Source organism: Larus michahellis, chromosome 22 (assembly GCF_964199755.1).
Source record: "Larus michahellis chromosome 22, bLarMic1.1, whole genome shotgun sequence".
NCBI classification, from domain to species: Eukaryota; Metazoa; Chordata; class Aves; order Charadriiformes; family Laridae; genus Larus; species Larus michahellis.
In genome coordinates this window covers 2,975,040-2,987,515 of record NC_133917.1, presented here as the reverse complement: position 1 = coordinate 2,987,515, position 12,476 = coordinate 2,975,040, and the positions used below count along the sequence as shown (strand labels likewise).

The window sequence follows — 12,476 nt, the reverse complement described above, 5'->3', positions numbered from 1 at the left end:
ACCCCACCCCACCCCAGGCTCTCGGGCCCCACGGAGCAGCATCACCCAGGGGGGGCCTAGCAGAGCCTCCCAACCCGTAGTCCCGAGGGAAGAGAAGGGCTGGCCAGAGCCAGCTCCAGGCAGGAGCGCTGCCATCTCACTGGGCACAGACAATGGGAACACTCTGTTCCCACGGGACGGGGCCAGGCGGCCCTGGGGAGCTGCAGACTCAGACACAGAGGGTTTGTATCCGACACAGCGGCTGTTTCTCTTAAAGCCTTTTATTCACAGACATGTTACAGACACATGGAAAACCGACGAGATCACACCAGAGAGCACAAGCCCAGGCAGAGCAGTGTGTCCCTCCAGCCGGGCCCACGAGGCTGAATCCACCCAGTGCACAAGAAAGCTGAAGTGTTTGAAGCAGACATTTTGTGGACATGCTACAGCGACAGAAGGAACCCGGCATTTAGTATTCCTCCCCTTCCTCCTCTCCCTCCCCTTCCACTGAATCCACCCCCACCTCCTCGTAATCCTTCTCCAGGGCAGCCATGTCCTCCCGGGCCTCTGAGAACTCCCCCTCCTCCATGCCCTCCCCCACGTACCAGTGCACGAACGCCCGCTTGGCATACATCAGGTCAAACTTGTGGTCCAGGCGGGCCCAGGCCTCAGCGATGGCCGTGGTGTTGCTCAGCATGCACACAGCGCGCTGCACCTTGGCCAGGTCCCCCCCGGGCACCACCGTGGGCGGCTGGTAGTTGATGCCCACCTTGAAACCTGTGGGGCACCAGTCCACGAACTGGATGCTACGCTTGGTTTTGATGGTGGCGATGGCGGCATTGACATCCTTGGGCACCACGTCCCCACGGTACAGCAGGCAGCACGCCATGTACTTGCCGTGCCGCGGGTCGCACTTCACCATCTGGTTGGCCGGCTCGAAGCAGGCATTGGTGATCTCGGCCACCGAGAGCTGCTCGTGGTAAGCCTTCTCGGCCGAGATGACGGGGGCGTAGGTGGCCAGTGGGAAGTGGATGCGGGGGTACGGCACCAGGTTGGTCTGGAACTCCGTCAGGTCGACATTCAGGGCCCCATCGAAGCGCAGGGAGGCCGTGATGGAGGACACGATCTGGCTGATGAGGCGGTTGAGGTTGGTGTAGGTGGGCCTCTCGATGTCCAGGTTGCGGCGGCAGATGTCGTAGATGGCCTCGTTGTCCACCATGAAGGCACAGTCGGAGTGCTCCAGGGTGGTGTGGGTGGTGAGGATGGAGTTGTAGGGCTCCACCACGGCCGTGGAGACCTGTGGGGCCGGGTAGATGGAGAACTCCAGCTTGGACTTCTTGCCATAGTCGACAGAGAGGCGCTCCATGAGCAGGGAGGTGAAGCCAGAGCCGGTGCCGCCCCCGAAGCTGTGGAAGACCAGGAAGCCCTGCAGCCCCGTGCACTGGTCAGCCTGGAAGAAGGGAAGAGAAAACAAGACCGATCTGTCATTAATTCTGACATTAAGCTGCTACCGACTTGCCCAGGGCAGCAAATATTCACCCCAAGATCTCAGGCCTTTGGGGACTCTTGTCTCAGGGACACAGGCAGGGACAGGCATCTGCCCAGGTGCTCCAGCTGTTTCCAGCCATAGCGCCCTGTGCATCGCCACAACCAGCCCTCGGAGGAAGGGGCACCTTCCCGCAGGGATTGGGGGACACTTGGTTCCGTCCTGCCCAGGAGCCAGCTCTTGCAAGTGCCTGCACGCAGCGTGACCCATGCATCAGGGGAAGAGGGAATCCACACCAGCTGCCCCAGCAAGAGTTAAACCCTTGGCACAGCTGCTCTTAAGCAGCTAGTCAAGAAGGATCACAGTCCAGATCTAGGAGAAACCTCACGTGACCCTAGAAAACGGATGAAATAAGGTTTTCCCAAGGGCAGAAAGGAGCCAGCCTCCCCCCAGGCACTCTCCACCCTCGGGGGGCACATTCTGGGCTTGCAGGGTTTTGAGGAAGGGAGTTCAGCCCAGGGGAGGGGACTGATCCTGATCCCCGCTCACTCCCCACAGGGAGCCCCAACCTGCTGCAGGGTGCCAAGAACCCTAAAACGCGCCTGGAGGCACAGCCCGGCTCCTCATTACTGCCCAGGTCCCACCAGAGGGTTCCCCTTTCTCCACTGGCTGCGGTGGTACCAGCCCCACCCAGGGCCTGGACCCACCAGCTTGCGGATGCGGTCGAGGACCAGGTCGATGATCTCCTTGCCGATGGTGTAGTGCCCACGGGCATAGTTGTTGGCCGCATCCTCCTTGCCCGTGATCAGCTGCTCGGGGTGGAAGAGCTGCCGGTACGTCCCCGTGCGCACCTCGTCTGCGGGGAGGGAGCGCACGTTAGCACCCGGCATCCCGTTCACGCCACCCACCTCACCCCCTCCCCGCGCTCACCGATCACCGTGGGCTCCAGGTCCACAAAGACGGCCCGCGGCACGTGCTTGCCGGCCCCCGTCTCGCTGAAGAAGGTGTTGAAGGAGTCGTCCCCCCCGCCGATGGTCTTGTCGCTGGGCATCTGCCCGTCGGGCTGGATGCCGTGCTCCAGGCAGTACAGCTCCCAGCAGGCGTTGCCGATCTGCACGCCCGCTTGGCCCACATGGATGGAGATGCACTCGCGCTGCGGGGGACACAGAGGGGTGGGGCGGGGTGGGGGGTTGTCAGGCTGGGAGCAGCCCCCACCCTAACACTGGTTGTGGCCAGGCTCAGTCCAGCCACTGTCGACTCAGTGCCCCAAACCTCCGGCTGAGCAGGGTGGGGGCAGCCCAGGAGCCGAGCTTGCCCCAGGATTGGGGGGTGTGGGGGTGTGTCTGTGTGTGTGACACATTTTTGGGGACAGAGCAGAGCCACCGTCTGGCACAGCGCTGGGGGTACCGGGGGTACCATCAGCCCTCCATCTGCCTCCAAATGGCGCGCGGGGAGGACATTTTCCCGCCCCGCAGCACGGGGAGGGCGAGGCTGCGCCGCAGGAGGAGGAAGAGGAAGCGCAGGGGGCAGCGGCGGGGACGCGACTGCACCAGCCGACCCGAAACCACCGGGGAGGGACGATGGCGTCACCCCCGGCGTGGGGGTGGTGGGGGGGTCTCTCTGCTCCATCCACCCCCCCACCCCCCTTCCCCGGGGTCCAGCACATTCCCGGCCGCACCCTGCACCGCACCACCTGCTCCTGCGCATTCCTCCCACCCGGGGGGGGGGTACGACACTACCCGGGGGTTTTATTTTTGGGGGGGGCGTGGGACATGGCCCATGTGGGTTCCGCGAGGAGCCACGGAGCAGGATCAGCCCCAGGGGGGTCGGACGCGGCGGGGGGGGAAGGTGTGTCAGACAGACCGCAGGGACCCTCTACCCTCGCCACGGCGGGGGGGGGGAGGTGTGTGAGGTTGAGGGTTCAGGGCTGGATTTGGGTGGAGCCGAGGGGGTGGGGCTGAGCCCCTTGCGAACGGGTGGGGGTTTGCCCCCGCCCCGCGCCTTCCCGCGCGCGGGAAGGGTAACGGTCGGGGCTGGGCGCCAAAAGCGGGACAGCCCCGCCCCCGCCTTAGTGGTGGTGGTGGTGGTGCGGGAATCTACCAGAGACCAGGTGCTGCCCCCCCCGAGTGGTGCTTCCCCCGGCAAGTTCGGCCCCCCCAGCCCCTCTCTGCCCCCCCAGCTCCCACTCTGTCCCCCCCATCCTCCTTTAGCCCCTGCCCTGTCGCCCTCACTCCCCCCCCCTCCCCCGGTCTATCCCTCCCCATTACCCCCCCCCAGTCCCTGCTCTGCCGTACGCTCCCCCTAATCCCTGTTCGCGCTCCCCGTCCCAGGGGTCTCTACTCCCCCCCTCCCAGCCTTTCCCCCTCCCCTCCTGCCCGTTCCCCTCCCCAGCCCCAACCCTCGCTCCCCCCAGCTCCAGCCTTCATCCGCTCCCACCCCTGTTTCCCGGTGCCTCCCCAACATTTTGCAATCCCCCCCCCCCCCGCTTTACCATGGCTGCGGCTCGGTTACTCGTCCCGACAAGCAAGGAATCGACGCAAGTACCAGGCTACCGCCACCCCCGGGCGCCCCGCTATATACCGGCCGGGGGGGGTGGGCCGTGTGCCCCCGCCCCGCGCTCCCATTGGCCGTCGCGCCTGCCCATCCGTGCGCTCTCCACCGCGGATTGGCTGCGACGCGTGGCGCGACCCGCCTCCAGCTCCCCCTCCAGCTGCCGGGCGGGCGGGCGCTGCGGGGCTTTGGGGGGTCCCCCCCCCTCGCCGCGGGGTGCGCCGCCCGCCCGGGGCTTGCGAAGGGACCCCCCGCCCGGTGGGGAGCGGGGCACTGACACACACACTCCCCCGCCCCCCGTCGTAAGTCCCCCCATCACTGCGTTTGCCGGTGAGGGGGTGGGAACGGCCGTTTCCGCCCCCCCCCGCCGCCTCTCCCCCCGCCCGGTGCGGCTCCGCTGCAGAGGAAAACTGCGACATGGGGGGCGGGGGGGCGGCACGTGCTGCCGCGCCCGGAGCCCCCCCCCCCCTCCCCGTGGCCGTTAATCGGCTTCTCCGGCCGGACCCCACCGTCCGCCTCCCCCCCCGCCTCCCCCCCGGTGCGGCCCATCTGCACCCTGGAGAGCCGCCCCCAAACCCCCCCCCCGACCCATCTGCCCCACGCGGCCCCCCCCCCCCTCGGCTTATCTGCGGGTGGCCGCCGCAGCCCTGAATCCTGCCACGATGCGGGGGGGGGGGGCACCGTGCCGCCGCACCCCGCTCTATTTGCCCCGGGGGTGGGGGTGGTGGGTAGACCCCCTTTGATCTCCCGGGGGGGGGGGGTGGGGCAGACCCCGCTCACTGCAGTGGGCTTTGTTTTAGCCGCGCCCCCGTCTGCCTGCATGATGCCTCCCTCCCCAGCCAGGCGGGCCGCCCCCCCCCGCTCCCTGTGGACCACCGAATGCGGGATGCCCTGGGGTCCCACCCTGCCCCCCCCCCCCCCCCCGCCCCCGGGGCGCCCGGCTGCGAGGCCGCGGGGGGGGCCGGTGAGGCCGGAGGGAGGGGGAGGCGGGGGGGGGGGGGGCAGCACCAGCCCCCACCTAATCCCCGCAGCTATTTGCTCCCGATAATCCGCCTTCCCGTTTTGCCCGGAGCTTTGCGGACAACCCAGCCGCCCTTTCGCCGGGTGTCCCGTCCCGTGCCCCCCCCCCCGCCCGCCGCCGCCGCCGCCGCCGCATTGCAGCGGATGACGTGGCTCCCGCCATTTGCCTCGCGCCGCCGCCGCATGGCCGCCCCGCCGCCCCCCGCTCCCGGCGGGACGGGCGAGTTCTCTTTCCCCCCCCGCCCCGCCCCCGGCTCTCTCTGGTCGCACCGGGCTCTCGGAGCGGGGGCGGCCGGCCCGAGCCTGGCACCAGCCGGGCTCCCAGCGCTGCCAACGTGGCGACCGGGCCGGGCCGCGGCACAGCCCCTCCCAGCCCTCCCCGGTGGGAGCTGGCGTTGCTGGCACGGTAGCCCCCCGGTGTGTGTGTGTGTAGGGGGGGGGTCGTCCATCGTGTCGTGTCCCCCACCCCCTCCGCAGCATCCGCTCGAGTTTCACTCCGCGTTCAACTTCCCCTTCATTATTTATCCCTGACCGCAGCCAGCAGCAATGGGGGGAACGGACACACACGACAGATGGGGACAGCAGGGCCTGGCTACCCTATGCCCAGGCAGAGCTGGGGGGCTGCTGCCCCATTTCCCACTCCCGCTGACCGGGGCTTCCAGGACCCCCCCGCCCCCCTTCTCTTCCCCACAGCAGGGAACAGAGGGACTTCAGGACACGCTATGACCAGGAGGTTGGGGGTGTGTGTGAAGCACCCACCCATCCCTACACACCCAGATGATGGGGGGTGGGAGTGTTAACAACACCCATCCCTGGACACCCAGGAGGATGAAGGGGGCCACTTTCAGCCCCCTGGGGATTGAGGTTCCGCAGCCCCTCCACTGCCTAAGCACAGCAGAGACCCTCCCAGGCTTCTCCCCGACTGCAAAGGGGGTTCGGAGATCCCCCCCCATGGGCTCATGTGGCTCCTGGTCCTAAAAAAAAGGCTGCCCCCCAGCCCCCGGTACAGGGCCATGGGACAGTGTGTGTGTGTGTGTAGGGGGGGCATAGATCGTGGCAGGGGGGCACATTGCCCACCCCAGGGGCAGCACAGCAGCAGGATGGGGAGGGAGGACAGGTTGGGGGAGCACAGGGCTGGGGCGGCTGTAGGGTGCTGGGCTCAGCACAACCCCAGGCACCTGCTCGAGGACCTGGGTGCAGCCAGGGACCCCGGGGTCACGCCAGGGGCTGTCGGGGACAGCAACCAAACCCAAGGAGGGACATGACGGCACAGAGTAAAGACAGAGCCAGGGGGTAAGACAGGGAATGCTTTTTATTTAGACCCACAGGAGAGGACGGGTGGGTCCATAACAGACTTTTCCATTGAAGCACAGACCATTGGACAGGACAGACCGCGGCGCACACACTGCTACAGACCCACGGGGGGGTCTTCAACTAGGTTATGTTCCCTGTAGGAGCAGCACCCTTGTGAGAGTTTAGTATTCCTCCCCTTCTTCCTCTCCCTCCCCTTCCACTGAATCCACCCCCACCTCCTCGTAATCCTTCTCCAGGGCAGCCATGTCCTCCCGGGCCTCTGAGAACTCCCCCTCCTCCATGCCCTCCCCCACATACCAGTGCACGAACGCCCGCTTGGCATACATCAGGTCAAACTTGTGGTCCAGGCGGGCCCAGGCCTCGGCGATGGCCGTGGTGTTGCTCAGCATGCACACAGCGCGCTGCACCTTGGCCAGGTCCCCCCCGGGCACCACCGTGGGCGGCTGGTAGTTGATGCCCACCTTGAAACCTGTGGGGCACCAGTCCACGAACTGGATGGTGCGCTTGGTCTTGATGGTGGCGATGGCGGCATTGACATCCTTGGGCACCACGTCCCCGCGGTACAGCAGGCAGCACGCCATGTACTTGCCGTGCCGCGGGTCGCACTTCACCATCTGGTTGGCCGGCTCGAAGCAGGCGTTGGTGATCTCGGCCACCGAGAGCTGCTCGTGGTAAGCCTTCTCAGCCGAGATGACGGGGGCGTAGGTGGCCAGTGGGAAGTGGATGCGGGGGTACGGCACCAGGTTGGTCTGGAACTCCGTCAGGTCAACATTCAGGGCCCCATCGAAGCGCAGGGAGGCCGTGATGGAGGACACGATCTGACCTATCAACCTATTGAGGTTGGTGTAGGTGGGCCTCTCGATGTCCAGGTTGCGGCGGCAGATGTCGTAGATGGCCTCGTTGTCCACCATGAAGGCGCAGTCGGAGTGCTCCAGGGTGGTGTGGGTGGTGAGGATGGAGTTGTAGGGCTCCACCACGGCCGTGGAGACCTGTGGAGCCGGGTAGATGGAGAACTCCAGCTTGGACTTCTTGCCATAGTCGACAGAGAGGCGCTCCATGAGCAGGGAGGTGAAGCCAGAGCCGGTGCCGCCCCCGAAGCTGTGGAAGACCAGGAAGCCCTGCAGCCCCGTGCACTGGTCAGCCTGGAAGAAGGAGAGACAATGGGGGGGGACATGTTTAATCTGGGCAGCAGAAGTTGCTCCTTCCTCTCTGTGGCCTCATAAGGACATTTGGGGGATTTCCAGCAGCTGAGCAGGAGCCACCGGGATGGGTGACAGGATGTCCCTCACCCCATCTGTTGGGCACTGAGTCATGGCCGAATCCCCCAGGGAAGTCCCTTGGCCCCCTGGGTGGGAGAGTGGCCAGAAGCACCTCGCAGGGGGGCTGGGTGCCGCCTGTTTGGCAGCGGAACGGGGACCGGTTTGGGGATGGGGTTTGGGGAGCAGGGAGCAGGGCAAAGTGCCAGCCCCAGCAGAGCCGCCCGGCTCTGGGATGGGCCTGTTGGAGCTGCACAGTCACCAGGACGCCCGTCCCCAGCTGCACGCAGCTGGACTCGGCTGCGATGAGAGCCAAGCAGGAACAAAGAGGGAATTGCACAGCTCAGCACCGCCAGTGCCTGGGGGCCACGGCGCTGTGGAGTGGCTCCAACACCCCAGCGGCGCCGCGTCCCGCGGCTGGCCAATGGCAGCCGCTGCAGAACAGGATTAACATTAATTAATAAATTAAATCTAAACCCAGCCTGGCTAGTCCAGAGGGGAGGGCGAGACTGAGAACAGAGTCTTTGTCCTCAGCTCACCACCCTCGAGCCCCTCCCGCCCCTACCAGCTTGCGGATGCGGTCGAGGACCAGGTCGATGATCTCCTTGCCGATGGTGTAGTGCCCACGGGCGTAGTTGTTGGCCGCATCCTCCTTGCCCGTGATCAGCTGCTCGGGGTGGAAGAGCTGCCGGTACGTCCCCGTGCGCACCTCGTCTGCGGGGAGGGAGCGCACGTTAGCACCCGGCATCCCGTTCACGCCACCCACCTCACCCCCTCCCCGTGCTCACCGATCACCGTGGGCTCCAGGTCCACAAAGACGGCCCGCGGCACGTGCTTGCCGGCCCCCGTCTCGCTGAAGAAGGTGTTGAAGGAGTCGTCCCCCCCGCCGATGGTCTTGTCGCTGGGCATCTGCCCGTCGGGCTGGATGCCGTGCTCCAGGCAGTACAGCTCCCAGCAGGCGTTGCCGATCTGCACGCCCGCTTGGCCCACATGGATGGAGATGCACTCGCGCTGCGGGGGCAGGACATGCGGCCGTGTCACCCCCGGGCTCCCCCCTTTGTGTCTGTGTCCCCGCCTGCGGCACCCACCCAGGACGGGCTGGCAGCGAGCTGGGAAGGGCCAGTCCCCAGGGCTGCACGGGGCCAGCTCAGCCCAGGGGCCCGATCCTGCCCGCACGCACCCTATTGTTCTGGGTCCTGGCAGGCACCGAGGGCTGCAGGGGGGGTGCTCAGCTCCCATGGTCCCATCCTGCCCCCACCTCCCCGCCCCGAGGGAGCTGGGACCCTGCCTGTTGTGGGATGGGGAGCACAGCTCCGGGGGCTCATCCTGCCCCAAGGGACTGAGATCACACCCAGGGCAAGACGGGGAGCCCCGGGGGTCCCATCCTGCTCCATCCACCCCATTGAGACCCAGCACTGCCCAGTGCGGGGGGAGCTCAGCACCAGGGGCTCATCCTGGCCACTCAGGTCCCCTTTGAACCAGGGCCACGCCCAGTGCGGGACTGGGGGGGGCTCATCCTGCCCTGCCTTGTCCCCCGGTGCAGGACAGGGTGCTCAGCACCGAGGAGGGGGTGGGGGGCAGTCCTGCCCTGCCCGCCCCACCCCCGGGGACCCGTTCTGCCCCGTTAAACCGGGGCCACACCCAGTGCAGGCTGAGGGCTCAGCTCCCGGGGGGGGGGGGGGGAGGCGGGCAAGGAGGGGGGGTTCTGCCCTGCCCGGTTTAACGGGAGCCACGCCCAGTGCGGAACCCTTCTCCGTACCGGGAATGGCCCGGGGGGGGGGCCCGATCCTGCCTCATCCAGCCGGTGCCACGCCCAGTACGGGCTCAGGGCTCAGCACCGGGGATCCATCCCGCCCGGTTTAACGGGAGCCACGCCCGATGCGGGCTCGGGGATCAGCCCGGGGACCCATCCTGCCCGGTTTGACGGACATCACGCCTGACGCGGGCTCAGGGCTCGGTCCCGGGGGTCCCATTCTGCCCCGTTTAACGGGAGCCACGCCCGGTGCGGGCTCGGGCCTTGGTCCCCGGGAAAGCAGGGGGACGCAGCCAGCCCCATTTAACGGGAGCCACGCTCGGGGCTGTGTCCCGGGCGACCCCCCCTTGCCCGATTTAACGGGAGCCACACCCGGTGCGGGCTCAGCCCCGGGGTCGAGGGCCCCATCCTGGGCAGGGGGGGGGGACGGGGGACAACGGCGGGACCCCCCCCGTACCACACAACCCCCCCTCCTCCTCCTCACCATGGCGGCGGTCGGTCCGGGGCGGTCTCACAGCCCGACGCTGAGGCGGTCGATGTAAGAGGCGCGGCGGAGCGCGGGGCTCGGTGCGGGGCTTTATAGGCCCGGCGGGGCGGGGCGGGCGGCGGGGCCGGGGGCGGCGGCGGCGGCGGCCATTGGCGGCGGGGCGGGATGAGGTAATGCCCCCCCCCCCGGGGCCGCAGACAAAGGCCGGGCGGTGCGGGGGGGCTGCGGCGGCCACCGACCGGCCTAGCCGCCGGTTCCTGCCCGCCGCCGTCTGGACCCCCGGTCCCGCCCATGTCCTTGGCCCCGGCCATGTCCCCGGTGTGTCCCGGTCCCCGTTCTTGGCCGAGCCGCTGTGCCCGGCCACGCCCTGGTCCTCATCCCCAGTTGTGCCACCGTCCCCAGTCTGGCCGTGTGTCACTGCCCTGGTTCCCAGCCGTGGCCCTGTCCCCATCCCCAGTCAGACCCTGGTCCCCATTCCTGGCCGCGCCCTGGTCCCCATCACGAGCCGTACCGCCGGCCCCCTGGCTGGCCACCGGTTCCCAGCTATGCCCCTGTCCCCATCCTCAGCCGTACTCTTGTCCCTGTCCCCAGCCATGCCATTGTCCCCATTCCCGGTCACACTCGGGTCCCCATCCCCAGCCACACCCCGGTCCCCATCTCCGTCCATGTCCCTGTCCCCAGCCACGCCCTGGTCCCCATCTCTGGCCACGTCCCTGTCCCCATCCTCGGGGACACCGTCCCTGTGCCTGGCCATGCCCCAGTGCCCTGGTTCCCAGCCACGTCTTGGCCCCTGTCCCCACCGTGGCCCGGTGCCTGTGCTGGCCGCAGCCTGGCCCTTTCCCGGCTGTGCCCCGTCCCTTCCAGCTCCTCTTTGTCTGCTCGGGCAGCAGAAACCAGCCCCGCGGGGCCCAGCCCGGGGGAGAAAACCTCCTCCCCTGGGGCAGCTGGGGACGAGCGGGGCCAGGGGGGTTGGGGACAGCAGGGGGACATGGGGGACAAAGCCCCAAGGTTGCTCCCAGCACGGTTTTGGGGGCTGGGGGGCCTGGATTGAGCAGCAGCTGCTCTGCGGCAGCTGGTGGTTGGGGACACAGCTGGGACACCGGGGCATGTGTCCCCCGGCCACCCCTCCATCTGCTGCAGCCCCTGCACAACCCCCCTGAGCCACTGTCCCTATGGCCCTGGGGGGTTCCCCCTCCTTGGGGGTGTGTGTGTGTGTGTGTGTGTTCCCCCTCCCATTTGCCCCTGCAAAGCCCACAGTGGATTGGGGGGGGGGGCGCTGGGTGTTGCCCCTCCAAGGTGGGGACTACAGGGGGCTCAGCCGCTGCAGAGGGGTGACCCCGCGCCCCACACGCGGGCTGGCCCCAGCTGCCGCAGGTGGAGCTGCCAGGATCGCCCCCCCCTACCTCCCCCCCCCCCGCCCCTCGCCCCTCTGCTGAGAAATCACATTTTTCTCAGCATTTCCCACATTATGCAGATTTCTAGGCAGCTCCGGGTTCCCACGTCCCCACCGCCAGCCCCACGTCCCTTGCCGCCAGCCCCACATCCCTGCCGCCAGCCCCATGCTCTGCCAGCCCGGTATTTTTGGGGTGCTGCTGGAGTGACGGGGGGGGGGGGGCGGGGGCGCGGGGACGAGCCGGGGCTCAGCTCCCTCGGGGCCACCGGGCTGCAGACAAAGAGGGGCTGGGATTTGGGCACTGCCTGCCAGAACAAAGGGCCGGGCAGCCCCGGCTGCGCCAAGCGGCAGATTCGGCTCCCGCCAGGCTGGTCCCTGTTGCCAACGGGTGTCTAGGGGGCCACCGGCCCCAAAACGGCTCAGCCCCCAGCCCCCAGCCCCACGCCAGGTCTGTCCTTACGCGGAAAACTTCTCCTGCCTTTGTCTCCCCGCCAGCCCCACAGCACCGTTGTGGAGCCTGGCAGGGTGTCCCCAGGGTGTCCCCAGGGGTGTCGCCGGGGTCTGGGGTGTGTGGGGCTCACAGCAGCCCCCCACCTCGGGGACCCATCTCCACGCTGAGGGGGGGGGGTCACTGCCCATCCTGTCCCCTGAGCCATGGGGTGTCCCGAGGGGTGGTGGGTGGCTCGGCCCCCGCGGACGATGCAGGGTGTGGGGCAAGGGGCCCTGGGTGTTGGGGGGGCCCCCCCTGGGTGTTGCCCCCCCCCCCCAGCCCCTTCCCATCTCGTTAGGTATGGAAGGCCACTCGTCCCAGCGCCAGCCGTTGCCAGGCAACGGCCGTGGTGGCAGGGTTGCTAGGAGACCGGTTGCTAGGAGACGGGCTGGGGACCCCCCCCCTCCCCCCCATTCCCCTTCCCCAACATCCATCCCGGGGCCTGGCCGGGGGGGGGGGGCGGATTGTGGCGGGGGATGAGGCTGGGGTCCCCCCGCTGCCTGGCCCTGCTGTGCTGGGGGGGGGAGGGGGGGGGCGGCCCCCCCAGTGCCTGACCCCACTGTGCTGTGGGGGGGGTACACAGGCCCTGGGGTCCCCCAATGCCCAGGCCCACTCTATTCTGCCATGGGGGGGTCACCAGCCCCGGCCCCGCCCCCCCCCCCATGTCCAGCCCCAGTATCTGCCAGTGGGGGGCCGGGGGGGGGGGGGAGGATCTGGCCAAGCTCCCAGCTGCCCCCCCAGCTTCCCC

General features: G+C 68.3%; 2 protein-coding genes across 2 annotated transcripts; both read right to left on the bottom strand.

Annotated features, from left to right (window-relative positions):
* Positions 1-242: 242 nt before the first annotated feature.
* TUBA1B (tubulin alpha 1b) lies at positions 243-4,145 on the bottom strand. Its single transcript, XM_074565292.1, has 4 exons — positions 3,957-4,145; positions 2,396-2,618; positions 2,173-2,321; positions 243-1,429 (listed from the first exon to the last, which is right to left on the bottom strand). The coding sequence occupies exons 1-4, from the start codon at positions 3,957-3,959 to the stop codon at positions 449-451; spliced, it is 1,356 nt and encodes a 451-aa protein (XP_074421393.1). The 5' UTR covers positions 3,960-4,145; the 3' UTR covers positions 243-448.
* A 2,184-nt stretch (positions 4,146-6,329) lies between these two features.
* Positions 6,330-10,108, bottom strand: TUBA1A (tubulin alpha 1a). Its single transcript, XM_074565291.1, has 4 exons — positions 9,843-10,108; positions 8,394-8,616; positions 8,171-8,319; positions 6,330-7,491 (listed from the first exon to the last, which is right to left on the bottom strand). Exons 1-4 carry the CDS (start codon positions 9,843-9,845, stop codon positions 6,511-6,513), a joined length of 1,356 nt encoding a protein of 451 aa, XP_074421392.1. The 5' UTR covers positions 9,846-10,108; the 3' UTR covers positions 6,330-6,510.
* Positions 10,109-12,476: the final 2,368 nt, after the last annotated feature.

Coding starts and splice junctions, on each gene's coding strand:
- TUBA1B (XM_074565292.1), bottom strand. Junction 2,322..2,395: donor CCTGGAGCCCACGGTGATCG/GTGAGCGCGGGG, acceptor CCCTCCCCGCAG/ACGAGGTGCGCACGGGGACG. Junction 1,430..2,172: donor TCGACCGCATCCGCAAGCTG/GTGGGTCCAGGC, acceptor CCCTTCTTCCAG/GCTGACCAGTGCACGGGGCT.
- TUBA1A (XM_074565291.1), bottom strand. Junction 8,320..8,393: donor CCTGGAGCCCACGGTGATCG/GTGAGCACGGGG, acceptor CCCTCCCCGCAG/ACGAGGTGCGCACGGGGACG. Junction 7,492..8,170: donor TCGACCGCATCCGCAAGCTG/GTAGGGGCGGGA, acceptor TCCTTCTTCCAG/GCTGACCAGTGCACGGGGCT.